The sequence below is a fragment of the Poeciliopsis prolifica genome, unplaced genomic scaffold, assembly GCF_027474105.1.
Source record: "Poeciliopsis prolifica strain line A6 unplaced genomic scaffold, Auburn_PproV2 SCAFFOLD003, whole genome shotgun sequence".
In the NCBI taxonomy this organism is placed as follows: domain Eukaryota; kingdom Metazoa; phylum Chordata; class Actinopteri; order Cyprinodontiformes; family Poeciliidae; genus Poeciliopsis; species Poeciliopsis prolifica.
In genome coordinates this window covers 6,329,342-6,345,453 of record NW_026562378.1, presented here as the reverse complement: position 1 = coordinate 6,345,453, position 16,112 = coordinate 6,329,342, and the positions used below count along the sequence as shown (strand labels likewise).

General features: G+C 40.5%; 1 protein-coding gene across 1 annotated transcript in view; it reads right to left on the bottom strand.

The window, feature by feature from the left end:
- prickle2b (prickle homolog 2b) overlaps positions 1 to 15,713 on the bottom strand; it is a 75,803-nt gene extending 60,090 nt beyond the window's left edge. Inside the window, exon 1 of the mRNA XM_055026489.1 lies at positions 15,664 to 15,713. Within this exon, the coding sequence (XP_054882464.1) occupies positions 15,664 to 15,665 (2 nt within the window). The 5' untranslated portion in view covers positions 15,666 to 15,713. The remainder of the gene's footprint in view (positions 1 to 15,663) is intronic.
- Positions 15,714 to 16,112: the final 399 nt, after the last annotated feature.

Genomic DNA, 16,112 nt, shown 5'->3' with positions numbered 1-16,112 from the left:
GCCATTAAATTAACTTGAAGATATAGATTAAAAAGCAAAAAAAAAAAAAAACGGCCACTGAACCCAACTGTTCCCCATCAAAATGTCTGATTACACACTTTCTCTATCGTTACCCTTTAAGTCCCTCCCAGTCAACAGATTAACTGCAACTGAGAGTTTAAAGGCTCTGTGACTCATGGAACCGTTAAATTGGCTGTGCAGCTCCAAGATGTGATGTGGGAATGACAAACTGTCTATTCAGCCAGCTGGCCAGCAGGTTTCAGGAAAAATACACTAAGACTATGACTGAGTGGTGCATCAAGCACATCATCGTGCCGTTATTATGATCATTGCCATTGTCTTGCTGCATCGTAGTGGAACCGTTTTGTGAAAAAGGAGAGTGATGGAACTTCGCCAGCAACATTAAATTTGAGAAGTTATAAACAAACCCATTAGAATTGTTTACCTGAATATCTGCCAAATGAATTGTATGATTATTTGCTAAAATAGTTACCACATGGCATAACAAAAACAAGTGCAAGTCATCACATATGTTACATTTTTAAACTTTAGGCTTCATTTAGCTTCTAGCTGTGCCACAGTGCAAACGCTAGCTTGTATCGGCATCATTAAGTGTAGCTTTGGTTTCAGCTGGGCTGGTCCTCTTTTATATTGCTGCTACAGCTGATGGCAGTCCCCCTCACATTCCTCACTATTGATGTGATCTTGTTCCTATCTAAAGCTTGCCATCTTTTTGTGAGTTTGAAAAAAAAAATCAACTTTGCGGAGGGGCGTTCTCTGAAATTTAACGTTCACAGCGAACGTGAGACGTATTAAAGCCACGGATGTAATGAGAAGCCTCCAGCTTTGATTGTGAAGATGAAAACGGAAAGCAGATGAGTGGCGCATTTACTGCGAAAGATAATACGGATTAAAATCAATAAGACTAATCGATACGGCTCTAAGCTGATACACTGCTGAGAGCTAACTCCTCCATATTGATTGGTTCGCAGCACACAAACAGAGGCAGCAGGACAAACAGCAAGAGGAAGGATGGGGGCTGTGGATGAGCCAGGACATCACTCACTCACCAGACCAATCGCCACTCTCACAGAATGCCTCACTTTCAAAATTTTATTCGTCCCTCTTTTCTTTCTACATCTTCTGGTGTACTTCTTGTAAGACCTGAAAAAGTCTCATCTTGCATTCTGAATAAATTCTCCACACAAAACATGTTTAAACTAATTACTTCTCACGGTTTGCAGATAACTAGTAGGATTAAGAAATGCCTACTACAAGGGATGACTACTCACAATGCAAACCGTTTGATTATACAAGTTAAATAATAATAGGACACTTTTTAACTCGGCAAAATTTTTTTGTATATTTGAACTTCAGTATTTAAAAATGTTAAGTCTCCAGTACACTAAATAATTGGCACCGGTAAAGTAATATTTGTCAGAAATGCTCAGTTAATGACAAGTAGGACCTAGAGGTTCACTAGCTGAAGCCCTTTTGATCATGATTTCTAATTTTTGCAAATCAAAATTGGGCATTACTTCACTAATCTAATCTAAAACAAAATGCTTCGTAACAGACTAATAGCACAGATTTTTGACTACATAGTGAATAGCAAAGCCTAAAACATCTACTGGTTATCGTACTGTAACATTTTAAAGGGACAGTGTTATGTAAAACAGCTTTTCTTTTGACTTTACATCATGTTATAATGTTATTCCCTCAACAAAAACATACCTGGAGTGTTGCTTTGATTATTTCATGAATGTTTAAGAAATCCTTTAATCTCAAGTGACTTAGCTCCACCTTAGAGGCGTAGCTCCTCCTTCGAGCTGCAGTTTGATAGCAGTTACTGTTTGTGGATGTTGGATGAGCTACTAGTTGTTTGGCTGTTTGTGTTGACTGGGGACGTCAAAGTAACCATTCTTCCTTCATTCTTTGCATGAAGAATGATTAATTAACCCCTCTGACTAGGGTTAATTGAGTAGTAGCATTTCAACAGATCCATGTTTTCGCCTCTCTCCCATTTCCGTCTTTGTTGCCCATTTCCTCCACTCAACTCCTTCAGACTAGCCAGCAGCAATTAGCAAACACCCGGTGGAGCTGCGCATCTGCTGAGCTCATTATACAAGCTACTTCTCAGTGCAACGCAGGCAAAAAAAAAATATTGCTAAAGGCTTAACAGAAGAGCAATGTCGTGGTGTCTTTGTGAAGGGTGAGTGCCGGACTTACTAAGCCTTAGTGTACTGTAAAAGCTTTTTATAGAGCTGCTTTTAGACTAGGTGGCTTCTCAAAATCCAGCTGCATTTACCGTGAACTGCTTTAAGTCCAAAAAAAGCTGCAGAGCTAACTCTGCAATAAATCCAAGCTTCTTTTTGAAGCCCTCACTCGGCTGACCAGCATCTCACGCGGCGTTGCCATCAGCAGAGCCAGCAGCATGTCAGTGTGGAATGCACTCTGTCAGTCTCCAAACATGTTCACGTCACGATTACGAACAGTTGGGCCAGCACTGGGCCTCACACATGCAAACTGCTCCTAAACCTGTCAGAGGTTTAGGAGCTCCTTGAGTCCTAAACCTGTGACACTCCTCGAGTCTCGTGACTCAAGGAGCCTTCAGTACCGTCCATTAGAACCTCATTGTACTTCTACATATAGATATATAGCTATCTGCTGACACAATCAATGGCGTTGGTATGCAGAATTAGACAAGCCGATTTGGCACATGTAGGTTAAAACACATGGGAGCCACAGACATATACACACAGGGGTGTGTTGTAAGAAACAATGACATGGGGACTGGACCTGGAAGTTCAGATATAAGGGCCTGGTTTAAAAATAAGGAAGGCATGTGGCACAGCTGTGAGATGTTGGCAGCTCACTTAAATCACAACAGCTGAAATGACAAGACGACGCCTCCGAAACGACTTCTCCTCCTCTCTTTTCTACTGCCATCTTACTTGCTGTTCCTCCATCAATTTTTCCTAACCCATTAGACAAACTTCATCAAACATGTGATACCTAAAGGAAGATATGTTGATGGGATGCTGGTCCATTTACACCATCACTTCATGTATCTGTAGTTTTCGTTGGTTCATATCAAACTTTTATGGCTATGAAATGGTGCAGTGTACTGAGGATTGTCTTGTATTGGCTGTACATCATTCACACACCAGGAGGACATTTTGTACTATTTGAAAACAGATGTTTTAGAGTAATTTTCTTTCATCTGATTGCAGTCTGCTGTCAGATCCAGCAGAAACCAACACTCTTCATCGTGCAATGCTGTGATTGAGGGAAGAAGTCTCAAAATTAGCCACTTTCAGAAAAGAGAAAAGTTCACGCAACTGTCTTTTCTAAGCTCGTGATTCTTCTATGGGTCTTCCTTGTGATTGTATAGCTTACTGACTCAGACTGAGAGACCATTTAGAGGCTCAACAATGCTTTGAGTTTGTTAGTTGAGTGGCTGCAAGTTTCCTTTTCGGACACAAAAATTAAACTACTTTTCAACACCGTTCACTTATTGAAAAAAAAAAACTATGTTTCTGTCTTAAAACAGCAAACAAGAAACCCCAGAAAGAGGAGAAAGTAATACTTTAAGTTGAGGTGATGATGAGGAGACAAGTGGTCTTGATCAAAGGTGAAAGCGTGAGTGTGCAAAGCAAGTCCCTGAATGGACAAGCTTTTCAACAGATGAAGTGATCACAGCTGACCACCGAACTGGTTGCCGAGAAGCCAAACAGTTCACAACATTGACCACACCCTTTGCCTGCCAGCAGCAGTCAAGAGTTTCTTTCGGAGCTCATTCCCAGCTCAGACTAATCCCATAAATGTTCTCTCACTCTTCTGTGCTGACATCATGTGAGAGCAGGAAGCCAAATTACCTTCATCTGAAGATTTACAAGATCACAGAGGACTTAAAGAAAGGTTAGTCCACATAAAAAAAAATAAAAAAAAACGCACACACACAAAAAAAAACTCCAGCATTAAACATTCACATATGTTTGCGTCTTTGTATCCATTTAGGCATCAGCAAGAGTGGGCAAATATATAAAAGCAGAGTGGCTCATTAGGCTTTCTAAAACCATTGGGTGGGTTTTTACAAAAACACCAGGGATTAAAGACAACAAAGTCTCTCAAAGGAAACTGTTACAGTTCATTGGTCCAACGGTTACAAGGCAAAAAAAAAAAAAAAACCTTCACAACATTTATACAATGAGAAAGATTATTCACAAGATGGAAATGTTCAAACTGTTGCCGATTGTCACAGAAAAGGTTTATTCCAAGCCAAGTCTTAGGCTCTGCAGACCTCAGTTAATGTATTAATGCCGCAGGGCATAACAGTACAGCTGAAACAATAGTCAGCAAAAATAACTTTATTAAGTTAGAAGAAAAAAAAAGAAGAACATAATACGTTTTAGTTTTACAAAATCTGCATCTGAATAAAGCTCAAGACCCCTCAACAATGTTGTTGCCCCGAGACAGACAGGCAGGACCAATGCGGAGATATTTGGCTGCCATAGTCCACGGCATTGTTTGGTGAAATCAAACGCAGCACAAACATCTAATATCAGTCATGAAGTTCATTGGTGGGAAGACATACTTTTGGAGGTTGTTTTGGAGCTATGGAACGTGATCAGAAAAATTGGAGAAAAAAAACAAAAGAAAGGTCGACAACCAACTCCTCTGTAACCCACGGAGGGTTTAAATTTAAGAGTCTGATGTGAGGTCATCTGCCTGACAGCTGAAGTTTGGCTCAAACAGGGTCATGTAATATGAAACAATGAACAGAGCTCCAGATCTACAAATAAAAAATGATGAGGCTTTTGTAAAAGTTCAGAGTGTACAACACTTTTCCAGTCTGCCAGTTATTTAATTAATTGCATAATTAAATAACTATAGCAGCTACCTTGAGCTGTTACAAAAATTCCGTCTGTAACGAACATAAAATTGCAATTTTTAAGCCTTGCAATTGGCCTCCGTCTCTTTAAGAAGCTGCTTCTCAGACACTCCGCCCTCAGCAAAACATCACAACAATGGTTTCGTTTACAGTCTTTCTTGGGACTGTTGGACCAAGAAAGACTTCTGAGCTCATATAATAAGCTCAGAAGAAGGTTTTGTTTTTGTGAATTGCTCCTGCCACTAGTCTGAAGGAGCAGAATGGGCCAGGGACTGTAGCTCCACTGCAGCATAATGAGGTGCTTTTATAGTAATAAAAGAAAAACACCAACTAAAGAAAAAATAAATAAATGATGCCCACCACCAATTTATAGCCCAGCAAAAGAAAAAATTATAATGTTTTTGTTTCGCTTCAGCAAGTAAAATAACTTTTGGAAAACCACACTTTGTATTTACCCAACATATCTTCGGTCTAATATTACAATTTCCTGCATGCACCGTAAAGGAGATATGCATTTTCACAGCACTCTGCATACACTGCCAGACTTCAGCAGGAGTAATGTGTCCTTTCTTTTGCACACAGTAGATCAGGTCTGTAATGATGACAGCTGAGCTATTATATTTAAAGAAATGCTGCATGAATGGGAAACAACTGAGCTCTAGCAACACACATTTTATTGCAAATTGGGTGTTTTCAGCTGTACAGAAATAATTCTTTACATTCTTAGCACAATGCTCGAGCAGTATTCCCTGTTCAGCAGTTCGTCAGTCTACTTTCCCTGTAAATCCTGCAGCGGCAGCACTCTATGGAAACATCTGCAGGAGCACTTTATGGAAAAGCCTGCACTGATGTTCATTCAGTGTGCAGCGGATAGCTTAAATCATAAACTGACTGCGTCTTTGTAATGAGTCTTAGGATGTTAAACCCCAAACTAACCTTGGCTGGAGAGCGTTGTCTAAAGATGAGGGTTTCCATCCTCCCACTCTGCCACTCATTTGTCAGAGAAACAAAAATACAAGAAGACAAATTGGAACATGGAGAAAGTGTAATCTTTCTGCTATACTTTTCCAGCTTGACGTTTCTGGAACCATTAGTCAGTGTGATGTGGTTAGGACATCGTCGCCGTGTCTGTGCGGCTGACACTGTGCACCTACTGTTCTCATAAACGTGTAGCTGCAGCGGTAAATCTCGAGGTATTTCTGGAGAACAAGCAGGGCTGGAGCCTGTCCACACCTCACAACAAAGACCAGTTGTGTGGTTTCTGCTTCGGAAATGCGCAGGCTTTCAATATAGCATCTACCTTGCACAGCACTCTTAAAAAGTGAGGGTGGAAAAAGAGCAAAACGAAAAAGAAATAATGGGATCAAGCAGGGGTCAGTATGCAAAACCAAAATGACAAAGCTTAGCAAACTAAAATGACTCAGAAAACAACAATACTGCTCAAGGTCAAATCATTTATGAGCTTCAAGCCATGGGATTTCACAGTTTCATTTCTGCTACTATGGAAGTTAACCTGCTGTAATCCACATAACTTAAACTAGAGCAAAGATCTGTAATGTCCAAAATATGCTAAGTATTATCTTGCTGTGACAGAAAAAAAATATGTCCAAAAATGTAAATTATTTTGAGAACCTTCAAAACAAAAAGAAAATTCCTTGCACAGTACACACTGACACCACTAACCATGCCAATCAAATGTCACTTTTCTCATTTTTTTTTATTTTTTATTTAATATGTCGGAGCTTTTCCTGAGGTATTAACACGCATCTCAAGTAAAGCAGATGGGAACTATGAAACTTGGCTTGAAGTTTATCTCCCCACAACACACAGAGAGCAGGTGGAGCTAACAGAGATCTCTACTGATCACTGTTGGGGAACTGCGGTAAAGAGTGGCTTCTTGGTTTCACACTCTCTACACGCCAAACTGGTACCTTGGGATGGACGGCAAGAAAAAAAACCAAAAACTTTTCTGCTCTACATCGTAAACAAAACGTGTGGCGTTTGCTAAACTTCACCGCATAAGTAATGGTTAAAGATTCAGTCCTCAAACTCTGGTTGTGTTCTGCTATGTTTCGATCCATCCCTGAATCAAATGGCAGAATTACTTATTCAGCACTCAGTCAACTTCTTCAGGGCTCTGCTGATTACCTAGTTATTCGATTAAGACGAATTGAAGCGCTAATGAGTTCAAAAGTGGCAGCCCTTAAGAAGTGGACTTAGAAGAAGTCTTGACAGATCTTAACAAAATGATTTTCTTCCCCAAACCAAACAAAACAAACCCAAATCTCTGTAACAGAGAGGATAGGTCACACACTTGTCTCCCTCTGTCTTTGACAAACACACAAAGTTATCAATCACTTCCACCGTCCCACCGAGAGAGGGAAGTAAGAGCCAGACGCACTCAGAGGGAGAAGCTGAGGCGGCCAAAAGCATCACAGGGATCAAAGGTGATTGCTTAAAAGCCGAGCCACACAGAACAGAAAAGAAGGATGATTATCACAATAGCAGCTTTGACCACCATCGTCTGTATACGATGAGAAAAACAATGAAACTATGGCTTTGCTCATGGATAAGTAAACTGAAACTGCTGTCAGTTTAACTTTCCTGGCATGTGTGTTAAGAGTATCAAAAAGCATGTGCTGGTGTCAAAAGGAGAAAATAAACCTCCTTTTGTGGGACACCAGGTAATGTACCTTACTTGGAAGCATGCAAGTTGCTTCTGATGCTCCCATTTTGCATATTGCATCCGAATTGGGATAAATGGTATAAAATTCAGTTTTTATTTGCCTCAGTATGACTCCTTATGCCAACGTTGGTTTAAAACTACAGCTGATTAGACACGATAAGTAAATCTGCTAAGCCGTGGCCTGCAGGCTAGCTACACTATCTGACAGCCTACAAATTAACTAAATTTGGCTATAAATTAAAGCAATTAGATCCTATAGCACATTTTGTTTTCAATTTAGCATAAATTGAAAATGTGTGTATTTGTGTGACTGCGATCCTGTTAAAACTTGCCAGCTCATGCTAAGTGTGCAGCAGAAGATAAAGATGATTTAGCTAAACTTTCAGTCTGACGGCAGCTTCCACAAAATCAGCAAAGCACTCATTGAGCAAGTGATGCATTGTCTGGACTGTTTTTTTAAGGCAACGCTTATTGCGTGTAGCTGCAGAAAGGCCTGGAATTCGCCTCGTGATTCACTGTGTCCGAACAATTCGGCAGTGAACTCGTCATCTCATGGTCTCTGGCTGTCAGCTCTGGCTGCTTATTAGGTTAACTGCAATTTTCTTTCTCTCCCCTGAGCAGAGCGATCGGTGGTGAGAGGAGAGGTGAGGCTGAAGACCATGAGCTGAGCCTCGGCCAAGAGCCGACTGAATACAAGGAAGACTGAAAGACGGAGGTCAAGAAAAAAAAGAGAAGAGAAGCTGAAACGTTTACGCTATTGTTTGAAGAAGGATCAAAACAATGTTGAAAAGGCAAGAGGAGGGTAAATGGGCTGTGTTGTGGGGAGAGAAGTTAAGAGAAGGAGTGAGCATCCTTTCTTCTCTCTCGCTCTCTCTCTCTCTCTGGCCTGGCTGTCCGCCTTTTGGCAAAATGTACGCCATCCACAGCATATGGGTAACCCTACAGACACGCACAAAAAAAAGCACACAGGCACACACGCAAACTTGCAGCCAAGTTAAAGCAGAACGGCAAACTCTGAAGGGATTTTCAAGGCAGCGTGCCTTTTCGGAGTCTGAGGCTAACCGAGAAGCCCAAACTTGGCTCCTATTAGACACAATAATTCTCACAGCTGTTTCCGATCTGTTTTGGCCTCACGTGGGCCGAAAAGAAGAAGAAGAGGAGGAATGGAAAAGGAAGGAATGCCGGCAGAGACACTTTCTTACTCAAGGGCCAATCATCAAGCAGCGTCTTCCAGGATGTAAACCGTGTCCTCAGCGAACCCCACACATTCAATCGCACTCCTTCCGAGGGGGGGGGGGGGGGGGGGCTTGGATTTCACAACACGGGATTTTACTCACACAAGCATTGGCAATGAAAATTCCTACTACAGTCCTCACGCATGGACATCAAGGGAGTAAAGTATGATGAAGCATGCTGCATATATTTCAGCATATTCCTGTTGATTTATCTTCCTCTCCTTTGTCTCGTTGATCATGTTTTGTTGCCAAAGTAAATTTGGTAAATCTCTCGGAAATGGCAACCACCCCCCTTTCATTTAGAGCGTGTTTAGACACATGTAGGTGTTTTCGCAAAAGCGTCCACGGAAGCTCCAGGTAAGCCGCAATAACGCTAACCTCTCCGCCGATCCGCTGATCACCTCGGCTAATAACCTGTTCTCAGTGCGCTTTAGAGCCATCAGTCAAGCAAAGACAAGGCAAACACATGTAAGAGGGCTGCTGTTAAAACTTGAAAATGTGAAAGTAGTACAAATGTGACGCAGCCGGTCAGTTTTCTTTGTTGTAAGCAGATTTGATGCAATTCTTACTTGGAGGATTTTGTAGCTTCACCTTTTTGTCTTAGAATGTCCACAAAGGGCAAGGTTGGTTTGGATGGCATTTTTACGTAATCATTTGAAAACTCAATTTTCTATTTACTCGGCTAAGCTTTGATATTGGAAATTGTTTGATGATCCCAAAAGTTAATGTAGTGTCACACACACTAAAAAAGCAATTTCATCCCTGGCTGGATCGCCCAGTGGTTACCGATCTCTGTTTAAGAACTTCCATTTCCTTATGTGCTCATTGTTTTTACCAAATGTTTCTCATATAAGAAACACTTATGAGTGTTTCTTATGCATTATATACATTACATATATAGTAATGAATATTTTACTATATATACATAATATAGTAATATATTATGACATAGTTTCTATGTCATAATATGACAATCATATTATGACATATTATATCATAATATGTCAATCATAAGATTATGTCATTATGAGATAATGATTATGTCAAGATTGTCATATTATGACATAATCTGCATATTATGACAGATTATGTCATAATATGTCATAATCTGCATATTATGACAGATTATGTCATAATAATCTGACATAATCAGATAATAATCTGGCGGTCCGCCTTTTGGCAAAATGTACGCCATCCAAGGTTATTATCTGATTATCTGACATAATCTGACATAATCTCTGACATAATCTGTCATAATTTATATTATCAAACAAACCCCAAAAGTAACTATGAGTGCCCATCTCAAAAAAGATATTACATATTGAACAATATTTATTTTACTTTATTGCAATTCCTTTTCATTTGACAATAAGCAGATTACAGAACATTTGAATCACTGGATACTAGAATTGCTTCATAAACATCCCCTTGGTAGATATGAATTGATGCATGATTGGCTCAATTATGTATCAATCTCAACCAAAATTGCAAAAATGTAAAATGGAAAAGTGGGGACAATGAGCAGCAGCCATTTTTGTTCTTACTGAACACATTTAGGCTTTCATCAAATGATCAAAAAATAAATAAATACAGAATTTGTCACTTCTAAACATGCCTAGCAAACTGCACTGAAGACCAAAACATTATTTTTTTAAAAATGGAGTAATGTGGTTCCAAGACAAGTGAGTCAGTTACCAGTCAGTCATTCCCATCATCCATAGTTCACAGCAGGAGGCATCCTCAGGGAGAGTCATGAAGCTGACACACACTCACACACTCACACACACACACACACACACACACAAAACACAGCACCCCTAATGAGTAATCAACCACAGGCTGTAAATACAGACGGACCATCTGCAGCAGATTTTTTAAAGCAGAACATTAAAATCAGCATCCTACAAAAGTATTATTAATCGTTACACAGACAACAAACTCTCCGCACTTTGAATCAACTTAGTTTGAAGTCGTGCATGTGTGTGCTCTCGTCACACACGGCGGTATAATAATTTCCTGAGCGAAAAAATGACATTGTGATGTATCCATCCGTCAAGCCCCAATTCATAATCCGACCGCAACTTTCCAAACAGAGCCTTCCAAATGTCTCCGTGGGAGGCTCGTGCTCGTTGTGTCAGCTGTACACAGGGTGCTCTCCTACAGATCCCTGGGTCTGTGCTGTGTTGCTGGCAGTAGGGGGTGCGGCGTATGAAAAGCCTGTATTTATCCTCGCAACCGCAACTTTGGCTTCTCGATCTCGCAGAACGCGTGCGCCGATTTCCAATATTTCCTGTTCCTCCACAAACAAATGCAATCACTGCTCGGGGAAGGGGAGAGGGAACAAAAGCAGCTCTCCCAACCCTCATTTGTGGTGGCTGATGTTTCACAATACCGGATTTCTGGAGCGCTTCCAAAAGAGGCGCGTGGCCCCCTGTACCGACAGCAGCTGAGGCCCCAATCCTCCCCTCTGCGGTGACTCAAACGCACAAACACACAAGGTCTCCAGAGATCAGCTCCGTGCGACACGGTGGCACAATCAATCAGTTGATATTGCTCCTATTGACAGTCTCTAGAGCAGCCTCCTTCTGCTTGATAATCTGTCACTTGTGTTTGTGTCTCTCTCTCTTTTCTCCTCTATCGGTTTTCTGTCATACGCTGACCTTTCAGTCCATCTCCATATCTTTCCCCTGTTTCTTTCCCGTGCGACAACACCGTCCGCTCTGCACAACGATCTTCTTTCTTTTCCCGCATTCCCCCATTTCCAGCGCCATTTAAAGAAAATACCAAAGAGATGACACGTGAACCTTTAGTAGACCAATTCATTGATCCTCGCCTTTTTCCTCAAAGAGACAAAGCGGGATTATTTCTTCTTTTGAGGGGGAGTCATTACAACAAGCCTCATGCATATTTCATATCTACTACGATACACTTTCTGCTCCATGCATAATGTAGAAACGGTTTAGGGGAGGGATGAGAGAGTAAGACGGGGAAATGAAATGGAAAATGAGACGCTGTAGTGCCGGCTAACAGCCCATCACTCATCCTTAATTTGAATGCTACACATTCGCACTGAAAACCGTAAAATATTTAGGGATTCAAAGTGATTTTTACTCCACAGAAGAAAATATCATCATTTGGTTAAAACAAGTTGAAATACATCAGTTATTATTACAGAGGCAAAATCAATTCCCAGATATGCTGGAAGTGGCATCTACACATTAAATTATCTAAATAATTTTTCTCCTCAGTTTACTAAAGTTACTAAAATGACAACTTTTTGTTGACATTTCTCATCTATATCATGGCCCCCGTTTTACCTTGAACATTATCCCGTTATTTAATGGTAACAGGAAAGCGACAATATTACGGACAAAAATCTCTTTTTATCAGAGCAGCAATGGGACATAAAATAAATGTCATTGGCATTTATATTTTACGCCAATATATTTTACTCCAACTTTAAGTAACGAATGAGACTACAGGCAATGTTCACCCTCACTTTTAAAAAATAATTTCCTCTTTAAAGTCATTATTATTTTCCTTTCTCTAAGCATTACTTGCACTTCTGAGCCTATGCTTGATATGGATTGTAACAATATATGAATAAATCAGCACCAGCTCTCAGCGATCCTGCCTGGAATAAGCGGATTTAGAAAATGTGCTGATGGATGTTCTATAATTATCTTTCCTAATTTTGCATAATTAGTCTTTGAGTTATTGGGAATTCTGTGCCTGTGACTTTTGCTCATCATCATATTAACGTGTCATGTAGATATTGTCGAAAGAAAAAAGGAAAAAAGAGGTAGAAATGGCTGTTTTACAAATGATTATTTCCTCAGTTCCAAATCACCCAAATATTTTTGTGTCGGTCTCGCTTTGTGCGAATGATTCAAATTAGCTAAACTATCAAGACACATTGCCTGAACATCCTCTGTGTTGTGAGGCGACACTTAACAGAGAACTGTGAGTGAAAAGGGTACCAGTTAACTTCACCTTGACAAAGGAAACCCCTTTGCTTTAGTGGATCTAACAAAGAGCTGCTAAACTGCCCGATTCCTGTTCTTTATCCTTGGATGTATGTTTAAAACAGGAAACGGAATCAAAGTGAAGGAAGACAGGAGACTAGGATGGTTCATCAACCAGATGGAAATGAGGCGATGAGCTTTCTGGCAGCAGGCTGTCAGTTTAATGACACTCTGTGTCGGCTTTCCTCTGATTTCAAAGCCACACACTAAATTGACTGGCTCGAGTTTTCTGCTCTCGTGTCCCCGGTGTCTTTCCTTCGCTCTTCATTCTGTCTCTCACCAGAAGTGTTGACAGTTCAGAAAGTCATTTTGGTCCTCACCTAACAAGCTGTTGTTTTTTTTGTGCTTTCTTCCCCATTCTCATCTCCATCACCGCTTTGTATCCACGCAAGACGTGCACTATATCAAGAAACGGCAAAGACGCATTTCACTGGGCAACGGGGGACGCTCAGGGGTAAGTCCCAATCAAACAGATGTCATACATCATCCTCTATCTGACGCCGAGAGACAGAACGGAAAAGTGGGAGGGGAAGGAGGAAAAACGAGGAACAAAGGAATGATCGAGAAGGCTTTTGAAAAGCAGCAGGCGCCTTGATGCGAGACAGAGATACACCCAAACACACAGGGGGACAGTATCAGCAACAAGGATGTGGTTTCCATACCATTATACAAATCTCTCCACCGTCGTCATGATTTTTTTCCTCCTAACTACGTCTTCTCCACGTCTCCCACTGTATATGATAAACAAAGACGGGAATAGTTTCCAGGACAAAGTGACTTTTTCCCCTCTGTGGGCCTGGTCTTTGGCTAAGTGGAGGATAAAGGTTGTCAGATGGGCTCATTAAGATTTGTTGGAGCTGAGCAGAAGTCATTAGTCAAAAAAAAAAAAAAAGTGGGTGGGGGGTGAGGAGAGGTTGGCTGACAGTATGGATAAATGGTGAATAAATGCATTGTACCGGGTAAATGACTACCATACAATTAATGTTGTCATGTACCTCTTGTTACCCTGATTTTAGTTGGACAGATGGCGAAAAAAAAAAAAACATGAAATAATTTTGGGAATTCATTAGGAAATACTTGAAGATTAAAAAAAAAAAAAAAGCTGGAAAATTAGCTCTCGATACATTTTCCAAAGTGATTGTTTATCTAAGTCATTAACGTATGTTTAATGTTAATGTATGTTTGGATCATCATGATCCAAACATAATGCTGAACGGGTTCAGATCTACAGATTTTGGTGACTAGCTCTAAACAAAAGACCTCAGCTGTCCCACAGACAAAAGCACCACATAAACGTAAAGCTAACTTGCTGCTTCAAAGGCAAATACATTGTTTTATGTACTAAGAAGTACATAGTACCACTACATTCTAATCAAAAAATTACATTTGAAACACACTTTTAAGCCCCGCCCTATCGAGCAGATATGTACTGCTATATAAATTATGATGTAACACAACTATCTGGAAACTCTCCACGTCCCAGTGTTGAAATCTAATATTTCTCAATATTTGAATAAAAAGATATTTGAAACTGGAAAATGTTGAACAGGTGTGTGACTGCTTATTGGCAACACAGAAATATTCTACTTTGCAAAAAAAGCGAGCTTTAAGGGTAAACAGTTTGGATCCCATAGTTTTTCCCTGTGTCGGAAAATTTTTTGTCCCTGCATTAAGGAAAATTGATCTCCTCAATTGTTTGATAGCTGTTTGCAATGCCTGAGCCAAATGAATTACATATTTTATCAATTTATTTTCACTTCAAAGGCTGTTATGGTGACTGTAGTTGGAAGTAATGTGCTGGCATAAGGCAATAATGGTCAGAACTGGATCAGAAATCACAAGCAGTCAAACAAGGTTTCTCCTGCCTCCCTTCACACCAATTAAATGGTCACTTTATGACCTGAAACTGAGGTTGGAGGCCATCAACACCAGTGTGCATGTGCTAATACGGTGTGCTGCATGTCCCATCATTGCTTTGCAGCAACGTTTGGCTATTCTCTCGTTTTTTATTTTTTATTACACATTCCACGGCTTCAGATATGGCCAATTATTGCTTCTATTAAAAGACCAAAATCACTTGAAAAGGAAAAGTTGTAAAATGGTTTTTTTTATAACGATTTTTACAACTTGTAAAGCATACAAACACAGGATAGTGAAAGTATTATACAAGGTCTGGAAATCCCAGATGTCTTTTTTTGTTAAATTGTGCAACAGATGGAAATATCTCATTATTGCTGAAATATTTCCATCTGTTAAAGAGTGAAAGATCATCTAAACCAACCTACATTGCCGTCCTATCAATCATTCATCTTGGCACCAGATTCCAATGTGTTTACCAGCTGTGTGACCCAGTATTGAAATGGACTTCCTCCGCTTGCTCTAGTTTCTCTCTCCAATAAGCGCAGAATGGACAAATAGGAAAATCAGTAATGATTTTGCATCTAAAGTCGCCTGTGCTGCAGTGAGCTGTGTTTCCCCCCCTAACCTGAACCAGGACACAAACACTTTAACTCTAACTGAGCATGTACATGCCAGTGATGGTGAATGGAGGTGGAAATGCAAGACTGTGCTATAAACGAATTTAGCTGAATGCTGGATGTGTCTTTGTAACCCCAGAAAACTGAAATACAGAGGATTGGATATTGAGGTGACTGGTGAGACTGACAAAAATGACAAATTAGGGAACTAAATGTGGCACAAAACAGGCCTACATTTGTGAAGAACAAAATAAAGTCTCTTGTGATCAGTCAATCAGCTCAGTGCTCATGTGTGTCTGAAATGAACATCAACATGCATCACGACGACTCATTTTTCCTCCCTCACATTCAGTATCCCGTCGCCGTCCTCCTCTTTCTCTCCCTCTTTCTCTCTGTGCTGGTGTCCTTGCTGTGTCCATGACTCCTCTGTTCGTGGTTCAGGGCTTCTATCCGACTAAGTCGATTCCCTTGTGACTCCATGAGGCGAGACAGAGAGGGCGGGGAAAGCAAAAAAATCTCATTAAAAAAGGGATCATCTGCTGTCAACCATCAGCCCGACCCCAGCATAGTTTGGACACCGATAAAATAGAAATGGCCATTAAGGGCCCACGAGTAATTTGGAGTTCGGCCACGCTCCGGTACCACTTTGAGTTCAGTTGACATCGGGGGACAAAAAAACAAAAACACCCCTTTATGGAAAACAGTGAAAATTTGGATTTGACGTGATGCTGTTTGTTCAAATGAGGAATCCACCTCTAATCAGAGAATAGAAAACATTTCTCTGATGCAGTACGT